This window comes from Galeopterus variegatus, unplaced genomic scaffold (assembly GCF_000696425.1).
Source record: "Galeopterus variegatus unplaced genomic scaffold, G_variegatus-3.0.2 Scaffold8542, whole genome shotgun sequence".
In the NCBI taxonomy this organism is placed as follows: Eukaryota; Metazoa; Chordata; class Mammalia; order Dermoptera; family Cynocephalidae; genus Galeopterus; species Galeopterus variegatus.
The window spans coordinates 48,740-69,640 of NW_007734653.1; the positions used below are offsets into that span (position 1 = coordinate 48,740).

The window sequence follows — 20,901 nt, forward strand, 5'->3', positions numbered from 1 at the left end:
ATGAAAATTAAAACCACATAGAAATTTCATTCCCATCTACATTGCAAAAACACAAAATTCTTGCGAAATACTCTATGACTGAGGCCATGGAGGAACAGGCATGCTCATAGATTACTGGCTGTAATGAAAAACAGTACAACCCCTGTGGAGAGGAACCCCTCCAAAAAGGATTTTACCTTTGGCCCAGCAATCTGGAAGCCTATAACAAAACACTGACGAAAATAACAAAAAATTCTATTCATACAGGTACTCACTGCAACACTATGTAACGGCAAAAGACTAGAAACAGCTAAATGGCTGAAAAATGAAGAGTACTCTACAGCTAGCTGTAAAATGGAACAAAGAAGATCTCTCCATACACAGCAGTCCCCTCGTATCCACAGTTTCACTTTCCTCGGTTTCAGTTACACTCAGTCAATCATGATCTAAAAATATTAAATGGAAAATTTCAGAAATAAACAATTCATAAGTTTTAAATTGCACAACTGTACTGAGATGGAGTGACCTCCAACATATAAATGGTAAAAAGTATGGAAGACCATGTCCGATGCATTTCCTCTATATAAGAGAGAGGAGAAAATGTGTGTGTACACACGTGTGTGTATTATGGTATATAGTACAGATGTGCATATTTGGGGATGCATATGCATGTCCATACACACCCCCATATATGGAGATTGCATGCACATAAACATACCCACAAATACCACATTTGTATTTGATTACATTTTCAAAAGCAGTCAACAGAAGGAAGCAAAATTAATTCTAAGATACACGATACCGTTTCTTAAACAAAATGCAATTTTAAAAAAGAGGGAAATTTGCTCTAAATTAAGATGCTTAAAAGAGTATCAATAAAATGCGATATACAGACCTTATATGTATCCTGATTCAAACAAATCAAGTATAAAGACATTTTTGAGATAACTAGAGAAAACTAAACATGAATTGGGCATTAGATGATATTATTGTACATTTTGCTCAGTGTGACAGTGGTATCTAGTTATTTTAAGTTTATAACTTGTAATCTAGAACAGTTCCCTCTTTTCTTAGATAGCATTTATTTATTTAAAGAAACTAGATCATTTATTTTATAGACTTGCCCAGGTGTCATTTTAACATATTCCTTTGTCCCTCATATTTCCTATGAACTGGTATTGGATCCAGAATCTTATATAGATCCAGATTCAATTTCTTTAGCAAGAATATTCCATAGGTGGTGCTTTATTCTTCTTATTGCATTGTACTTACTAGTAGGCAAATATCTGACTGTCTCACTTTTTTAGTGAGTTAAGATACATACTAAAGTACTTACAGATAAACTGATATGAAGTCTGAGATTTGGTATAAGATAATCCAGCAAAAATAACAACAAAAAAATATGGAGAAATAGATAAAACAAGAATGGCAGCATGTTGAGAATCATTGGAAAATAGGCAATGGGTACATGGGAGTTTAAATATTTCCAAAAAAAAGTTTTTTTAAATATGGCTCCTACCTAAATCTCCAAAGCCTCATCTCTTATTTCCCCCTAATGTGTACCCTATACTCTGGCCATACTAAACAGTAGTTCCTCCAACATGGCATACAATTTCTACCTCCACACCTTTGCACATGCTAGTCCTGTTGCCCAGAGCACTGTCTCTTTTTGACCTGACAAACACCTACTCATCTTTCCAGATGTGGCTCAGACATCACCTCCCTCAGAAAAAACTCTCTAACCTCCAGTCCTACACTAAGCTGGCTTTCCCTACTAATCAATCCAATGGCTAATACTAACAGCACTGGAATTACTTACCAGCCTGTCTCCCCAGTTAGACAATGAATGCCTTCAGCACCGCACTAAGTCTGTACAAACAGACTCCATAGAGGCATGAAGTGTACTGGGGAAAATTCTTGGGGAAGAACCTCAAAGTATACACAGTGGACCATGTCAGGGTTCTGGCCAACTATTCTGGCCAACTATTCACACCTGCTAAGCAAGCAGGTACAAAGAAAGTCCAGAGCAGTAGGAAGAAGGAAAGTTGAGAAAGGAGTAAAATTCCTTAAGAATATCAAAGCAAGCTTCTTGGGCCTGGCAGAACACCTGCCACCTGTGAATGCGATTACTAACAGCAGCATGTTTCAGACTGGAATGTGCATGTCAATCACCCAGAGACCCAGTTCAAAATGGAGACAGTAATTCGGTAGGACCTGAGATTTTCTGCCTTCCAGGTGACATTGATGCTGCTGGTCTACAGACCACACTTTATCTAGAAGGCTCTGTGAGACCTGGGAAGTCAGCTCTCTCAGGGAATATGCAGCATTAACTCCTGCCTTATTAATCCTCTTTTGAAATGCTTTTTTTTTTTGCAGATGGCCGGTACAGGAATCCGAACCCCTGACCTTGGTGTTACAAGGCTGCGTTCTACCAAGTGGGCTAACTGGCCAAGGCTTAATCCTCTTTTAGCAGGATTAAAAAAACAGAAGCAGTCATTAAAAAAACAGAAGCAGTCAAACAAAAAATCAAAAGCCTAATTCTTCTGCGTCTGTTGGCATCTTTCTCACACTGTGGCAACTATGCAAGCTCATTCATTTCAATATCCGCAGCCTGGGAAATATAGGCTCTCAACAAATGCTTGTTAAATGATACTCGATGGAGTAATCTCAACAAATTTAATTATATTTACTCACTGGTCTGTCTTTCCCATTTGATTATCAATTTCTTGAAGGCAGAGACCCTTTCCTTGGTTCTGTGACACACAGTCCAGCACACTATGGGCCCTCAGTGAATGTCTGATGACTGAGACTAATGACTGAATATGCAAACACACTACATGCAGACTCCTAGAGAGAATACTGCATAAAAGCATATTTTACTCACATCTTATCACCTTATTCATATATACCTTATTCATATCTTGAATTTGCAATCCTTTTTTCTGAAGGATTTAAAATGCTCACGACTCGTTTTCACAAAAAGTTCAGTAAAACACACTGAAAGGATCAGCTCTACTCAACAGACAAGAAAATGGCATAAGAAGGTTATACATTACGATTCCTAACAGACAAATGCTATCATCATAGAAAAAAACGTTTGACGAACGATACCTCAGTCTTCCCACATTCATCAGGTGGATCCTGGTGTATGGCCATTTGATACTTGACATATAAAGAAAAGGACTGGCTGAAGGACGACTTGAACTCTGGGTCCTCAAAGGAGACAGGTACTAACCTCACCTTCAGAGCAAGGAAAATACAAGCAAATGCTATTGAAACATCTCTACCTGATGATATGCTTCTGAAGGTGAGGCTAGAGTAAGATCTCCGCAAATCCACTTCCAAAGCTCAGCACTGAAACATGCTAACAAAAGAAGAAACCCTTGAACAGGCTGACTAGCACAGAACCTGAAGTGCTATACTGGTACTTAAAAAAAACTTAAACTTAAAAAAGCCAGGACAATTTCTTTTGTTTTATTTCTGTTTTCTGTCTGTCTACCTACTGTGGTTCTCTACGTACACTGGAGTCACTACTGTTGCTAACTGTGATCATGGCCACTACTTTTGCCAGCTTTACTTATATTTAGTGTTTTAAGCTTTTATATCTTCCAGATTTTTCTTGGGTCTTTTGATTTATAAAATTACAAGCATTTATGAGGACTTCCATTAAAACATTCTATCTTACTTTTCTGGTCCCACTCAGTTGTGCATGAATAGTACATTAACAAAGAATAATTAAGCTGTTATGAACTCTCTCTACATATGACTTTTAAATATGAATAAAGGACATTGACCATGTTGGACAAAGTATGCCTACCATAAAAATATAAAACTTTTTTGCTTTTTCTCATAGATTTTAATTTAGAGCTTTATTTATTACTAACTTTTATATAAATGCATCTAAACATTGTAACTTTAAATAAAGAATTCTACTGGTTACTTTCCACTCTGAAATTATACACAATTAACACTGAACATGGCTCTAGGTAAAATTTGCACTTTCAGAAAGTCCATTAATTCATAGTCCTATCTCTTTGCAGTTATACTGCAAATAGAATATAAATAAAAAGTACCACAAATAAACCAAGAGTTCATACAATGGTATCAAATGGTGGGGAAAGTTCTGTTTGCACAGAAAAATTACACTTGGCCTGCTGACCTGGCTCACAGTTGGTTTATCAGGTGGGTCCTTGTGAATAACCATCTGGTAACGCTTATAGACCTGGTAAGACTCCTGAAATGTGGCTTTGAACTGAGAACTTGGTGGAGATGATCTCACCACCCTCACCTTCAGAAGGAGTTAAAAAACAGTGTTCATTAATTCATTCATTTATTCATTCCATGGAAAATGCATTAACAGTGACTCCCACCCAAAAAAACAAAAATTGACACAAATATTAAAGCACAAACACATAATATTTTAACATTAAAAATAAACCAGATAGTAAATAAAGAAAAAAGTTATTTCTGTAACTTACAGACTCATGAAGAAGGCAAAAGGGATCCCCTCTAAATTCTAAGCCTCAGCTCTGCCGACTAAATTATGTAAGTCTGCCTCTACTGTGAACTGCCAGAATACTGGCACTCACAACACAAACACAAATAAATACTCTTTAATTTTAGTTGTATACAACTCACCATCAGTCAGTCAAAGAGACTAAAAATATGAATATATATTTGGACACTCTTTCATCATTGCTAACTCTAAACTTATAATTTTATAAGTATAAAAGACAACCCTTATGAAGTGGGTTATATGGACATTTTAGCAATATTATCTTTTTCAATACAAAAGCATGGGTTTTTAAAAATTTTATAGTTCTGTTATTATCTGCATGTCGTCTTTTAAGAAATGTTTATGCAGATTCCTTGACCATTTTTTAATTGGGCTATTTGTTTTTGTTAATATTTCATAGCATAGTTAAGAATGAAAACTCTGAAGTCAGATTTTCTTTTCTCAAATCTTATATGTCACCATCTTGGTCAAGTAAAGTAACCTCTCTGTGCCTTGGTTTCTTTATATGTAATATGAGGATGAGTTAAAAACTAATTGCACACAGTAATGGCTAATGTTTATTTTAACATTAATTATTTGCTAACCAGTTAAAATGTGTTATCAGTACAAAATAGTAAAACAGAAAATTAAATGCAACACAATAAGGGCATAACAGGAAACTTTTCCTGTGAGGCTTAAGAAGAAACAGTGACACCCAGTGGATACCAAATCTCCACATATCCTGGGTATCATTACATTAAACAAGTAAGTTGACTACTGCAGAACTGTTATGTGAGGCATGCTTGGTTCCCTGAATACATTACTATTCATGATCAAAAGATAAAAGACTCTTCATAAAATATTTTAAATAGTATGTTCAACTCTCTTTACAATATTGGAAGGAGAAGTCAATATCAAAATCAGAGTAGCCAAGGAGTTTTAATAGTAAAAGTTGTTAAAATAAAATTTATGTCTGAAAATACATATATTGTCCTAAGGTTTAGAATGCATCAAAGTTAATTCTTAGCATCACGTCTTTAGTGATAAGTGATCTTCTTAAATACTATTAAGCTATAAATGCAAAGACTGACCAGAGAATATGATAAAATTGTTATGGTTTATGTTTTAGAAAGAATTTTATAAATACAAACTAATACTGAGAAATCCAGATTTGATCTAGAAATGTAAATCAACTTGGAAAAAAGAAGGAATCTGGCTCATCTATTCATATTATGCATTCAAGTATTCATATTATGCCTAAATTGGTTTGCACATTAATGAGAGGATTTTAGTAGTACAATTTAGTACCGTTTAGTTAATTCCTAACTGCTGGCTTGCATGTGACAGCATTTGCTGCCTTATCAAGATCATAATATTATAATAGATAAAACGTTTATTTGCTTATTGTGACCTACTCTCTTTTACTATCTAAACCAAAACTGCCAAAAATGAAATTTTAAAGAGTATTTTTCTTTTTTACTTTAACTACTAAATTTCAATCAAAGGATACAAAAAGCAGGAGCACCCTGCATAATAACATGCTAAAACTGGAATTGTTTTCACAACTTTACTAGCCAACTGCCTACAGTATTTTCAAAAAGTCTTTAAAAAAAGAAAAACAAAGTACTCTCTCAAAGAGCAATTAGCTTAGTAAATACAAATGCTCCTCCATCCCAACTCTTTAATTTCTTATTATTTAAATAGCAAAACATCAACTGATTAGTACAACCTTAAATGAAAACAAACAAGGTACTCAACAAAAAATAAAACAAACAAAAACCCTCCAAAGTACCTCTAACTTGTGGGATGCACTTTCTGGTAAAGATTCAAAAATTAAATCTTCAAGTGATTTGGGCTGGTTGGATTTAGCCTTTGGTGGAAACAAAGACGGTGAGTGACCTTGAGCCTGGAAACCCTCAAGTTCTCCAGCTGGCTTTTGCTGCATAAGTTTTAACCTTTTCCTTTCTTTCCGGATTTCCTTTGCTTTTCGACATGGAGGCTTACTCAAATCAGCCCCTTTGCCTAAAAAGAATTTCAAAATATTAGAGCAATCACATTTGGTTTTAGAAATGTTGTTTCAAAAGTCTCCAAGATTCTACAGAATAAGTCCAAAGAGTTCCAACAGGTTAGCTTTGGGGTGGATGTTTCAGAGGATCCTGGTATAAAGCACTAAGTTGTTCTTAAAATTCTACCTTAGAAGCAGGAGTTGCCAAAGTAAGTAATCACAGAAACTTTTCAAGGCAGCTCTCATTCTTGAAAATCTTTTTTTTTTTAGTATCCTTCACTTCTTTGCCTTTGTAAATAGAAAAAACATAACCAAATCAAATAACTTCTGCTCCATAAAGACACTGTTATCTCTGGCCCGCATTTCTGAGGGACATTTCTCTGAAAGCACTGGTGACATAGGTAAATATAAATACTTAGGAACCAGTTGTAAATGAGTACAGATCCCAGAACAAACTCTGGCAGGTTTCCTTAACAAAAAAACAAACAAACAAAAAAAAAAATCCTTGTTTAGTTGAAGGTATTTGTGTTTCTTTCCACATTCTGAAGGTATTTGGGTCTGACTAGTTCAGTTCTAGTTAATCAGAGTTTTGTTCTAATTAAAAGACCTAATATCAAACTGAGAGCCCTTTACAATATAAAAATTTTAACTATTATAAACTATGAATGTTAGAATAGTCTTTTATCTAATAAGTCTTCTGCAAAGAATCTATCCTGAGGAAGTCATGAAAGATAAAGGCAAATAATGATGAACACAAATGAAAATCTCAAAATAATCTAAATGCCCAATTATGGAACAATTACACATTTTTCAGAATGTCATACAGCCATTTTCAATGCTTTGGAAGTTTTAGGGGATTTCTCATTATACAATGTTTAAAAATAATTCCAGTTATGTACAAATATATACATTAAAAATATTTCAAAAAAGCCTAGAAAGAAATATGACACCATGTTAACAGTCATTTTACTTGGGTTTAGAAATAAAGGATTTTTCCACTTCTTTTTTTGTAGTGTTCTCTTTTCTCCAAATTTTCTAACAATGAACATTACTTTTGTAATTTTTTTTAAAAGCTATTAATGAAATAAATAAACTATTGCTTTTTAAGACCATGAAACACAATATTCACAAATCATATAAAAGTCAGCAATAGGAAGGTATATAAGACTAGCAAATTCAGTTTTTATAGAGAAGAAAATTAAGATCTAGAATGGTTAAGGGTCTTACCAGAAACTAAGAGATGGTCAATAGAAACAAATTTGGTAAGGGTCGGCCCGGTGGCGCACTGGATAAGTGCGCCGCTTGGGAAGCGCGGCGGCGCTCCCGCCCGAGGGTTCGGATCCCACATACAGACCGGTTCCCGCTCACTGGCTGAGCGAGGCGCGGGAGCAACACTGAGGGTTGCAATCCCGTTGCCGGTCCCCGGTCCAGTACGGGGGCAACACTGAGGGTTGCGATCCGTTGCCAGACACGGAAAAAGACAAAAGACAAAAAAAAAAAGAAACAAATTTGGTAAGAGTGAGTTCACAAACATGTCTTCTAACTAAAAACAAAGTTTACCTATAAGAAAAGACTTTGAGTAAGTCTAATAACCAGGTAAAAAAAGACTGATTCTATAATTGACTGTTACTTGATTGCCTTACTGAATTAATTTTCTTAGGCCAGGGACTGTGTCTTTTCTCAAATTTGTTCTGAGGGGCACAACAGTTAAGAGCACACACTCTGACATAGGCCACCAGAGGACATGGATCAGCTCTATCTCTTGGCTAAGTACCCTTGAGCAAGCTTCCCTGTCTGTACAAGAAAGGTGATAATCAGACCTAAGAATGGCATTCCTGTGAGGGTTAAATGAGTTAATCTATGTGCAGCTCGTAAAACAGTTATCTACGCTTCAACTGGGGTTACCTATTAATATTAGCAAGAAAGATGATAACCAGACCTACCACATTACTAATCACAGCAAATTAGCATTTTAGCTTATTTAAAGGATACAGATCTCCCAGGCAAATAAGTCCCTTCAGCAGAATAGAAACAGATCATTAACATAAAATTAGTACACCACATCAATCCTGCACCCACAGAGGTTTAAAGCAACTCAAGAATCCTAGATTAGTCTGAAATGATTTGAAAAAAAAAGTTTTTTGGTAGCTGGCCAGTACAGCTATCCAAACCCTTGACCTTGGTGTTAGAACACAAGCTCTTAACCAACTGAACAACATAGAGTTTAGAAGACCTGCATAATTTCTTTTTTTTTTTTTGTCTTTTTCGTGACCGGTAAGGGGATCGCAACCCTTGGTGTGGTGTCGCCCACACTGCGCTCAGCCAGTGAACACACCGGCCATCCCTATATAGGATTTGAACCCGCGGCGGGAGCGTCACTGCGCTCCCAGCGCCACACTCTCCCGAGTGCTCCACAGGGTCGGCCCAAGACCTGCATAATTTCTAATTAAGTCCACTTGAGAATATATTTGTAATATTTTTTTTTTAATGAAATGGAAATGCAGGTTCCAGAAAAAATCCAAAGATTCCTACGGTTGAAAATAGTCTTGAATTCTTGATAGAGATATCCTAAGGTTAAAAAAAACTGCAAAAAAAGCTTTTAATGTTTCATCAATCATACTGCTGGAGGTAATGTTATTGTTATTATAAAACTGTTGTACAATGTGGGATTAAAAAAAAATGGGTAACTTTGATACCCTCATCTAATTCTACCATCCCTCATGTCTTTGAGAACATTTCTCAGTGTGGAAGAAAGAAGACACAAACATGAAATCAAAAAAAAAAAAAAAAATTAAAATGCCATAGTCCTGAATTTGAACTTTTAATTATCCTTATGAACTTATAACTCCACAAGTCTGCTCATAAAAAGAACTAGAAAACAGTGAGCAAGCCAGTAGCAATAATGTATACCTAGTCTAGTCTGTGATTCCCCAAACACCATTTCCCACCAAAAGGAACTTGACGTGCTTGAAGAAATGTCTGTGCAAGATGATACAGGAGCATCATATCATAGCATAGCAAGGAAGCTGTCAAACCTACTAGGACTGTGTCAGAAAGACTCAGAAGCCAACTTCTGAAGCTCTCACAGGAGCAACAGATTACAACATAGCAAATATGTTTAGATCCATGAGTTCACAACGATACCAAAAAAAACCTAATTGGTCACCATTAGGTGTTATTTCAAAAAAAAGTAAGTAAAAAGAATCAAGAATTTATTCTGCCTTTGCTATGAGTTTTTACGGGAAACAAATAGATGACAGGAAGTTTGTCTTTATGGAAGTACTACAGTCAGTAAATGAAGAATTAAGGACGGAATTGGAATATGTAATGACTGAAAGATTTAGGCATTGAGCATGCATGACTGTTAGCACTAACACGAGAGGCACCCAGATATTATATGTCTCCTGAAAGAACATTCGACCACCCATGAAGTAGCCTTACCCATCCTCAAATAAATAATTCAAACCTGAATCTGATTTAAGACTTGCCCCTACCTCCAAAAAACAAAAGAAAATTCAGCCCTGAATCTGATCAAGGCTCTAGATCCAACTCTCAATTTACAGGTGGGCAGAGAACAGGTTAAACTACATTACAGATGTGATCAGTCTACAGAGTGGGACAAACAACCCAGTATCCTCAACAGGTAAACTGCAAGTAAAAAAAAAAGGGATAACAATGGAAGGGAAATCGATAGATCAAGAGATTTTAAAAATGTATCAACCAATTGCAATACAATACAGGGACATTATCTGGATCCTGATACAAACTACTGTTTAAAAATTGAAATTTGAACACAATATTCGATGGCATTAAGGAATTTTATTTAGGTGTAATGATAGTACTGTGAATACGTTTCTTTAAAGTTCTTATCTTTTAGAGATACATTATGAAACAAAGACTGGCATAATGTCTAGAATTTGGTTCAATACAATACTGGAAGTGGGGAACTAGATATGGGTATAAACAAAACAGGAGTGGCTGTCATGTGTCAATAATTGTTTCAAATTAGGGTAGGGGACATGGACGTTCATCGTACTATTCAATCTATGCTTGTATGTTTGAAATTCTCCACAAAGATTTTAAAATTTAACAAACTGTAAGTAACTTTTAAAAAATAAAAATAAAAGAATTCACCCTATCACCCAAGAGAGTAAGAGTTGAAAGAAATTGTCTAAGTCATTCAAAATATTTTATTGGACTAATTTTATTAATGAGGAGGAAATCTCAGACCATCAATCTAATTAGCAATAATCACGCCTCAGATAAACCTCATTGGCTACGATACTGCCACTGCGCAAAGCTTGACCAACATCAATTTAAATACCATGAAAGACTTACGTAAAAAACTATTTGATAAAAGTGCAAATGGAAAGTTTTCTGTGCCTCAACTTGTATAACATAATTTAGACAAGAAAAGCCAACAGAGTACTAAAAATCTCTCCCTTGGATCACTTTCAGTAAATAAATATAAAAACTAATTCAAGAATTTCACATTTTATGAAATAATTTTGAAAGAGTCTCACACACACACACACTAAGCCCATTTAATGTTGGATAAAATTTTAAACCTAATTCTTTTGTAAGTGATAATATAGAAAAAAAATCTTACCTTATTAAAGGTGAAGTTAAACATCAAAATCTAGACATTTTTAAACTAAACTTTATTATAATTACATAAAAAATTTAAGGATAAACTAAAAAATTTTACTATGTCTGTATTTTGGACATAATAGCTATAATATACATTGTTTCAATTCCGAAAGTAAGAATATTTATCACGGTATCTTTTCACTGACATAACTTGGTTCCCAATTTCTAAGGCCCTATGGCAGTTAGAAGAAATAGAATTCTTTTAAAATGTCTGTATTTGGGGATTTAAAAGGCTATTATTTCAGGCTTTTTAAGCATAGTAGTTTTAAAAAGGCTTGATTTGTCCATCTAAATGCAGGTAATAATTAGTATTAAAAAATTAGGGTTCTGGGCCGAGCCCGTGGTGCTGGGAGCAGCAGCGCTCCCACCGCGGGTTCGGATCCTATATGGGGATGGCCGGTCACCAGCTCACTGGCTGAGTGTGGTGCAGCTGGTCTCAAAAAAAGACAAAAAAAAAAAATTAGGGTTCTATTTTATAAATTTCATGAGCAATTCATCTTTTTGGCTGATGGTAGGGCCCAGGGATTATGATGTAAGCAAAAAGAAAAACTGTTAATAAGACCTGATATCAAACTTTCCCTACCTGGCTTAGGAACTGTATGAACTTTAACTGAATGTGATGGTTCACCAGAGCCCAACTTCTCTTCTATATCTTGTGACTGAACCAATTCATTCGATTCTTCTTTCTTAGAGTTTTTTCCTTTCTTCTTCTCTTCACTCTCTAAGCTCTCTTTGAGGTCATCACTGAGCGTTTTAAGATCACACTGTATATCCAATTTATTTATTAATGCAAAGTCACCTGCAACAGCATCAGCCATTGCGGAGTCCATGGGCTCATCTACAAATCAGAAGAAATGAAAGTCCATCAGCCGGGTCATTGGACATAGTTAAGATAAATACAGGAATACAATACCTCTATTACCCAGTGTGGCATGAACTACTATGTGTCTACCAAACACATTCTCCTGTCTTCCTAAGTATGAGAGCTGTACTAAAGACTGTGGCACTCTAGCAGGGGAAAACACCACTAGTCACTTTATAAGGTATGACCACGTTCCCGCCAATGAAATATAACACAATTGATATGTCCAATTTTGCCTCACTTTTTATTTTATTTTTTTTCCTTTTTTTTTGCCTCACTTTTTAAAGGAAATTTGTGACCCTGTACTTCCATACTTTCCCCTCCCCACTGGCTGGATTAGTAAAGACCAGAGCGACCTGGGAAATCACATTTTGAAGAGAGTCCCAGAATGGCTGGGGGGAGCAGAGCTGCAGGCTGACCTGGAACACCCACACTGGACTGTTATGTGAGGAAAGAAACAGACTTTTATCATTTGGTGTCTCTTTGTCATAACTATTTAGCCTTTTACTCTAATGATTAAATCATTCCTATGAATTAAGTTCCACACACAAAAATTCAGAAGCCCATAATAAGTGAAATAAAGAACCAAATATAAAAGCTATGTAAAAAGACAGGCAACCATCAATTCACAAATGGAGAGCATCCTGAAAGCTTATCTGCATATTAATTTTTGAAAGTCAGAACATGATTCCTAGCCACCAAAAAAATTGTATATTGACTAGCCAACAAAATCTATTTAACCTTTAAGATTATGTACCAACAATACTTATCACAGCTGGACCAAAATTCTGATATTTACAATGCTCCAACTGCCCCTAAACCTATAAAACTAAGCCTTCTAGCCTCTTCTCTTCGTTGCCCCCAGTTCTGCAAGTCTGCTCCAAGTTGCCCTGAATCCTGGTCCATTAAGGGCTGTGCATGAGGTTGAAGAACTTACCTGCCTTGCTGGTCACTGTACCTCCAGTGCTTACAACTGATGTTGTAGGCATTCAAAACATACTTGTGGAATAAATTAATGAGCTAAAACTGGGGTAGAAAGTTTCCAGAATCAGGCATTTCCTATGGCAGTGGTGAGAAAAAGCTCTAAGAATGGGTGGCATTCCCAATTCTCATGCTCATGTGTTAGACACTACCTTCAGGAAAGCTTAAAAAAAAAGAAAAAATTAAGAACACTAAAAAAAAACTGAGAAAGCAAAGTATCTGTGACCAAAGTTAATTAAATGCTACTAATTCTTTTAGGAAAGTCACTCACAATTAAAAATTTATAAGACAAACAAGAAACAATTTCAGACAATATAATTTACTGAAGTAAAGCCTTACTCAAACACAAAACCTAATCTTACTCAGCATCAAACTGTGCCATCTTGTATAAGCTACATCTAAGCATCTGTTTCTCCAGAGATAATGCTACCTTCTATTTACTTCATAAGGATATTATTAGGATCAAATAAGATGAGTTTTCAAAGCATTTCAAAAACCAACATTTCAATAAACTCCAGGAAATCACAACATCTTTAAAATGATCCTCAATTTTCTTTCCAAGCTAGACTCTCTGGTCTATATTCTCTATAGCCTTCATTTGGGGGCCAGTGGCAATAGTAATTGCAGTGCTAACAGTAGTTGCTGTCATCATAGTAGTAGTACATGATTCTAGTAATGACCAACTTCCCTTACCTAACTTAAGATCACTGAAAGTAGGAACCCTGGAAAAATACGTCAATTTAAAGTAACTAGTTTTTACACCCCCATCTCATCTTACCCTCGCAACTTCCTTTGGAAATTTCCCCTTTAGCCAGAAATTTCAACATTTTTTTCAAAACCTTCTTGTGAGATTTTGATGGCTGAAACTGTAAAGGTCGGCACCTAGGAAAGCAAAATATATATTTAAAAAGTAAACTCAACCTTTGAAGAAATGAAATCAGGTCTGGATAGTATCTAGTACAGAGAGGTAAATCTCATGCCTAGAATTTCTGGTTAAAAATGGGGTTTACTGTAGCTTCTAATCCCAACCCAAATTACAGTAAAACTACAATTAAGGAATTAAAAAAAAAAGACATAAACCATTAGGAAAAAGAGCAGGGAAGAAGTGTTCGAAGCTGGAAAGCATGTGTACAAATGGCAACTGGCTTAGCAGACCCGAGAAAGCTGAAACGTAAGCCAAAAAGATAACTAATTTTCTTCATATTATCCCCAAAAGTCTTGGGGATTGATGATAAGTGACACTCTGGGAATACAATGAAGGCGGGTCTAAAAAGAGGAGGATCCCTTGAAAGTCTGTTTTTGAAGCAGTTAAGATAGATGTCAGACCCCTCCCCCAACCACACAGATGACTCCCTACTAAACTCAGCAGAAAACTGCAAGCTTTCAGGAAAGAGTAAAAAAGAGGACCTTTTAGATGAAGGATTTAGGTCACAGTTGAAAGCAATGGCACTGTACTAAAAACAGGAAGTTTACATGACCGTGTGCATACTGAATGTGGAGAGCCCCAACCCAGCCCCAGAACACCAGCACATCATATTTTCTCTCCAGAATGTAATCAGACCTGAAAATACTGACATTAGTGATTCCCCAACAGAAGAGCCCAGCTAGATCACCCACAGTAAACAAGACCAAGACCCCCCAGGTGCACAAGATTTCCAATGGGACATTGAAAAGTCAGAATGATCAGACACTTGAGGAAGACCTCTACCACAAAGATAGGCACCAAACTGGAGGAAGTAATGTAGGGGATACAGGCTATGCAGGAAGGACCTTAAAAAAAATCCTCAAGGAAATCTCCTATTTCTCACAAGCTATTACAGCCATGAAATAACAGGTTATTAGAGCCTAAGAACAAAAAGACTTCTCAGAAGTAAAAGTATGATAGCGGAAATAAAATATTCAGTGGAAGACTTGGAAGATAAGGTTGAGGAAATCTCCCAGAAGATTCAGCAAAAAAAGAGCAGGAAAACTGAAAAGAAAAAATTAGAGGACCAGTCTAAAAGGTCCAATATTTAAATAAAGGTATGAAAGAAGAAAGAAAAAAAAAAAACTGGAGGTGAATAAATCGAAAAAATAATTTAAGAAAATTTCCCTGAATGGGAGAATATGATGGGAGGAGCTCCTAGACGTGAAGGGCACCTCAAGTCCACATGAGATGGATAAAAAGACACACGGCCAAATACACTACAAAATATAAGAACGCTGAGGACAAAAGAAAGCTTCCAAAGAAAAAGGATACGTAGGTACAAGAATCATACAAACGTACAAGAATCATACGAAGGTACAACAATCAGAATATCACTGCACTTCTCAACAGTAATACAACAATGGAGCAAAGCCTTCAAAATTCTAAAGGAAAATTATTTTCATCCTACACTTCTGCTCCAGCCAAACTATTAGTTAAGTTTGAACAGTGAGTTAAAACATTTTCAGACATGCAAAGTCTCAAAAAAATTTACCACTCATGTACTTTTTCTCAGAAAGCTATCAGAAAATGTGCTTTACTAAAACAAGAGAATAATCCGAGAAAAAAGGCAGAGGACACAGGAGACAGGGATTCAACCCAAGAGCTAAAGAGATGCCCAAGATGATAGTAAAAAGAAATCCCAGGATGACTGATGCACCAGATGTGGAAGGTAAACTGTCCAGATCAGAGCTGGTCAGAAGGCTCCATGAGAGACTTTCATCAAAAAGGTAAGTGATAGAGGGCCGGCCCGGTGGCGCACTGGAAAGTGCGCCACTTGGGAGCGCAGCGGCACTCCGCCGAGGGTTCAGATCCCATGTGGAGACCAGTTCCCGCTCACTGGCTGAGCGCGGTGCGGGCGCAACACCGAGGGTTGCGATCCCGTTACCGGTCAGTAAAAAAGACAAAAAGGAAAAAAAAAAAAGGTAAGTGATAGAGTAACTTGATGCATCTAAATATACTAAGAGGACACTTACACAACTGGGAGAGCATTTCAAAATAAACTGGTGATAGGTGCACATAAGACTATATAAACAAAAAAGATAATTATTAACTCCAGAGAAAACAAAAACTTGTGCAGGAAAATAATACCACATGGCTCAGCTGTGAAGCATATTTACACAGTTATAACAATGTGACTACATCCATCCAAAATTACAATATTTCATATAACTGGGGGGGGGAGGGAAGAAGACACAACAATTATAATTCCTTGAAGTTGATATGACAAGCGAACAGATATGAGGTTGTTGGGAGGGAGGGGGGAAGGGAAGAGGGACAGAGTTTTTGGTAATGGGCCACAATAATGAACCACACTGTATACTGACAAAATAAAATAAAATGCTTTAAAAAATTACAATATTTCTAAATGGGAAGTTGGGGATGAGGATAAAAAGGGCTTGAATATGGCAGGAGAAGTGGGATGAAAGAAAACTAAACCCTTACCTTTTATAGATAGAAACCCAGAGATATGAAAGAAAAACAAAAGAAAAACAAAAGAATATATCAAGTATTACTATTATATGAGCATGATACTTAAAAGTAGAGAGATGAAAAACCAAAAGAATCAGTTAAAACATTTGAAGGTGACTGCCACTGGGAAACAAGAAATGGGAAAGTGGGTTCAGGGACTATTTTCCAAAATAAGCTTTATAGAACTATCTGACACTTTAAATTATGAGCATGTATAATTCTGATTAAAATAAAAGCTAAAAAAAAAAAATCATAGCCAGAGAAGCTCATCCTAATTTATATTCATATACTGGGCACCCCCTAATCTCTGCCTAATGAGAAGCTAAGTTGTACAATTTAACCTCCTTCCCTTTATATATGTTCTCATTATAACTACTGTAGAACACAAAGAAAAATAACCAGAAGAGTAAACTTGGAAAATGACTTCACAAGATCAAGATATATAATAAAATTGTGTAAAGAGTAAATTCAGGAAATGTTTTGATTCCATGTTAAATGTAAAAATCACATTTTATAACTACTTTGCTTTGCAATGTTAACTGAAATCCTCTTTATAAAGGCAATATTCCTAGAATAGTGCTTTGCATATAACAGGCACCCAATATATTTTAGATGCTTTATCTTTTTCTTTAACCAACTGAAATTGGCCTTTTCTGATCATAAAGACTGGCAGGGTTCAGGCCAATCCACTTCAAACTTATGAACAGAATTCTGTCCACAATCCAATAAATTGCCATCTGAAGGAAAATGACTTCTGCCTTAGAGGATGTCATCTCATCACCACAAAAGCTGAGAAAGGACAGCACGAGCTATTCTGTCATTCTATTCTTCATGGGATAAATGAGATGGTGTCAGCAAAGCAGACACCCATCTTTTTCTTTATCAACTGCCAATCCAATGTCTAGTTAGGTAAGAGAAAGGACTCTTAATCAGGGATCAGTGGACCTGTGGGAGTCCATGATCACCCTAAAATTAATATCTAACATGTTACATATTTGTGTCTAGATGACTGGTAAGGAGGGGGTAGAGGGAGAAAGATGCTATAGCTTTCATCAAATTCTCAAAATGGTCTACAACCCCAAAACAAGTTAAGAACAACTAAGGGACACAGCTGTGAGGACCAGACAAAAAAAGTGATGAATATAACTGCATTTGATTTTTTTTTATCTAGAGCATACTCATATGTACACATTGAAACTGGAGACAAATACATACTTCAATATGTTAATGTACTTTCCACATTTTATACCAAAAAAAAGGAAAAAAGATGATGATGACTTTTGCTATCAGAAAAGGAGAGAAAATTCTATGTTAGCGTAAGGTGAGAGGGTGCATGGAAAACCCAAAAGATTATAAAAAATACAACAAACACTGTAGGAAAACAGACATTTTGGCTTAAGATTTCCATTTGAGAAAACTGGACTCTGAATGTAGGTGACAGATTAAGTTTAAGCCCTGTTCCTACCACATAATTTACAGAATTTTTAGCATTGTTTGAATGCAAGCACTGTGTCAAACGATACACCAGAATATGCAAAGTCCTATAAAAATGTGCTGTTTAAAAATAACTTGAATAGTTACCAAGTTTCCCAATATTTCATGACACCCAATGATGAGAAAAAATATCAAGATATTTTTTCACATCATATTTATATCTGAATCAATTAAACAGTATTACTAAAAGCTATTGATCAGCACATAAATATAGCCATCTGTATGTAGAAAAAACATAACTCATTTGCTCTTCCTTATAAAGACCGTCTACCTAGAGTGGAAATTAACATTACAAAACACAAGAGACTACTAAAAAAGTATACACGATTTTCATATTATTATCTTCTATTAATTAAAATTCTTACCTTATTGTGTACTGAGGACAACATGTTTGATTCATGACGGGTTTGTACACATATTTCCCACTTCTAAAATTATAAAAATAGTTTGTTAATTTCTTAATCATTTTTCACATGTACCAAAATAGATTAGCTCAGAGAACTAAATTAATTAAGGATAAAAATCTAATCAATAGTGTAAATGCACTTGGGTTTAATTACTCTTCATGAAATAAACAATCTTCAAAGTGGGTGCACCAAGGACTAGAACCTAGCCTTTTATTTCTTAAAGCTTTATCTATGAACACCAAGGTCAATCATCTCAATTACCCTCTCATCAGCATCTGATATCCCTTCCATGCCTTCACCTACCACCAATCCTAAATACCACAAGGGCAACGACAGACAACTGCCCATGATGCTGTAGGACTGATGTATTCTGCTGCCTGTGACATCCACACTTGCATAAACGAACCCAAATCCTTCCATGCATTGCTGATGTCAGATAACAGCAGAACCATTCATTCAGTTCCCACCAGAAACTGGGAGTCATTTTTGACTCCTCCCTTTAATTCACCTCCACATTCTTTCAGCAAGCTTTTTACCTCTAAAATGTATCTTATGTTTGTCCCCTCCTATCATCATTGCCACTAAGACTCGTCTTCATCATCTCACGTTTGGACAGTGCACTAAGTCTGGAACTCATCCTTCTGCCTCCATGACCACCTCCTCAAATACCTCCCTGCAGTCTCAATGATCTTACGCAAAACAAATTCCATCACATTTCTCTCACATAAAATCCTTCAACGGCTCCCTTCTAACCTTAAAAAAAAAGTTCCTTACTATGGCAAAGTCCATCAACGTCTGATCTGTGCCTACCTTTTGAGCCTCATTGTTAAGTTGAAGGAAAGTTGTGATATTTTGGGTGGTTCAAACTACACTGTCTTTTGGAGAGTATTGTCATAGAATATTTCATATTGCTTATATTTACATAAGAAACTTTGCCTAAGAGTTACTTAAAAATTATCTATACCATGTACCAACCAGCAGCCAAAGAAAAAACTACATAAAAATAACTACCCAAAAAAGGCAATGTGTGGATCTTAATGGAATCCTAATTGAAATAAACTGTAAAAAAAAATAAAACTTTCAGACAATCTGGAAAATCTAATCAAAAGTAAGTAACAGATAACATCAAAGAATTATTAATTTTGTAAGGTATGATAATGGCATTATAGATATGTTAAAAAGAAAAAAAGAATCCTCTCAGAGATTCATACCTATTACAGGTACATTGATATGATGTCTGTAATAATAATTCACACACGTAATTTGCTGTAAAGCACTTTGGGAGGGGAGCAGAGAGGGAGTGAAGAGACTCAATGAAACAAAATCAGCAGAATGTGAATAACTGTTGAGGCCTGGTGATAGGTACATGAGGTCCATTATAACTTACTTTCTGCTTTTGTGTATATTTAAAATTTTCTGGGCCGAGCCCGTGGCGCACTCAGGAGAGTGCGGCTCTGGGAGTGCAGCGACGCTCCCGCTGCAGGTTTGGATCCTATATAGGAATGGCCGGTGCACTCACTGGCTGAGCGCGGTGTGGGCAACACCACACAAAGGGTTGCAATCCCCTTACCCGTCACGAAAAAGACAAAAATAAATAAATAAATAAAATTTTCTGAATAAGGCTTTTTTTTAAAGAAAGCAAAATCACTACACAAAAGAATACAATAATAAAAACACCCTTAAACCTCTTTCCAACAGGAAAACATTTTAAAGACAAACCCAATTTTTCAATTATAAGAAAGTAACAGCAGAAAGTCTCTTTGTATTAAGGAGCTTTACCTTCGCCATCCTCGATCTATAAGATCCTGATAATCCTGTACTGTCATGGAATGTGCCCACATGCCTGAAAAAATAAGTAATGTGTTAATTACAGCAGGTTGAACTTTTCTTTTTTAAATGCAAAGCAATATATATAGATATATATATGTAAATTTAGGCTAAAATTCTAGAACACTCGCTGTGGTTAATGAAGTTCGTACACACTTCACACTTAGTTTGACATAATATACAACACAAATGAAAAATAAAATATACTTATTTTAATTAAAAAATCAAATACATCAAAGTGATTACACTTAATTGACAATCAGTCAGTAGTCTCTAAGGCATCATAAATTTACATCCTCCCTGCAGTCAGACTGCATCACACCTTCAAACTTTAATAATACTGCTTGACTTTCCTTTTATATTCATAACCAATTAAAAAAAGCAATCAGAAAAATAAACAAAAAAAAATCTTTAATAATATCCCTAATGATTTAATACGCTGAACTCTTCAGAAGACTCAGAAAGCAAATTTTTTTGTTCATATTAGTTCTCCTGATTTATGTATATCTTTAGAAGACAGTCTTGAACATTAAAAATAGAACAGAAGTATACAGCAATATTCCTTCTAAAAGAGTAAATACTGAAAGTAACCCAAAGGCTATGGAACAGGATGATTAATTATAAGGACTATTACGTCAATATGATGGGATAAGTGTGCAACTATGAGAAAAAATGAAGACTATGAGAAAACATTTAAAGGCAAGAAATGGATTTTTCCACTTATTTATTTATTTATTTATTTTTTTTTAAAAGATGACCAGTAAG

General features: G+C 35.6%; 1 protein-coding gene across 1 annotated transcript in view; it reads right to left on the reverse strand.

The window, feature by feature from the left end:
- The window catches only part of LOC103608540 (arginyl-tRNA--protein transferase 1), a gene marked incomplete at its 3' end in the record, with an annotated part of 46,352 nt that extends 26,202 nt beyond the window's left edge, over positions 1–20,150 (reverse strand). The window contains exons 1-6 of the mRNA XM_008592962.1: positions 20,089–20,150; positions 18,268–18,330; positions 13,751–13,854; positions 11,713–11,967; positions 6,267–6,496; positions 4,139–4,267 (exon numbers count right to left, since the gene is read on the reverse strand). Of these exons, the coding sequence (XP_008591184.1) occupies positions 4,139–4,267; positions 6,267–6,496; positions 11,713–11,967; positions 13,751–13,854; positions 18,268–18,330; positions 20,089–20,150 (843 nt within the window). The remainder of the gene's footprint in view (positions 1–4,138; positions 4,268–6,266; positions 6,497–11,712; positions 11,968–13,750; positions 13,855–18,267; positions 18,331–20,088) is intronic.
- Between the last annotated feature and the right edge of the window lie 751 nt (positions 20,151–20,901).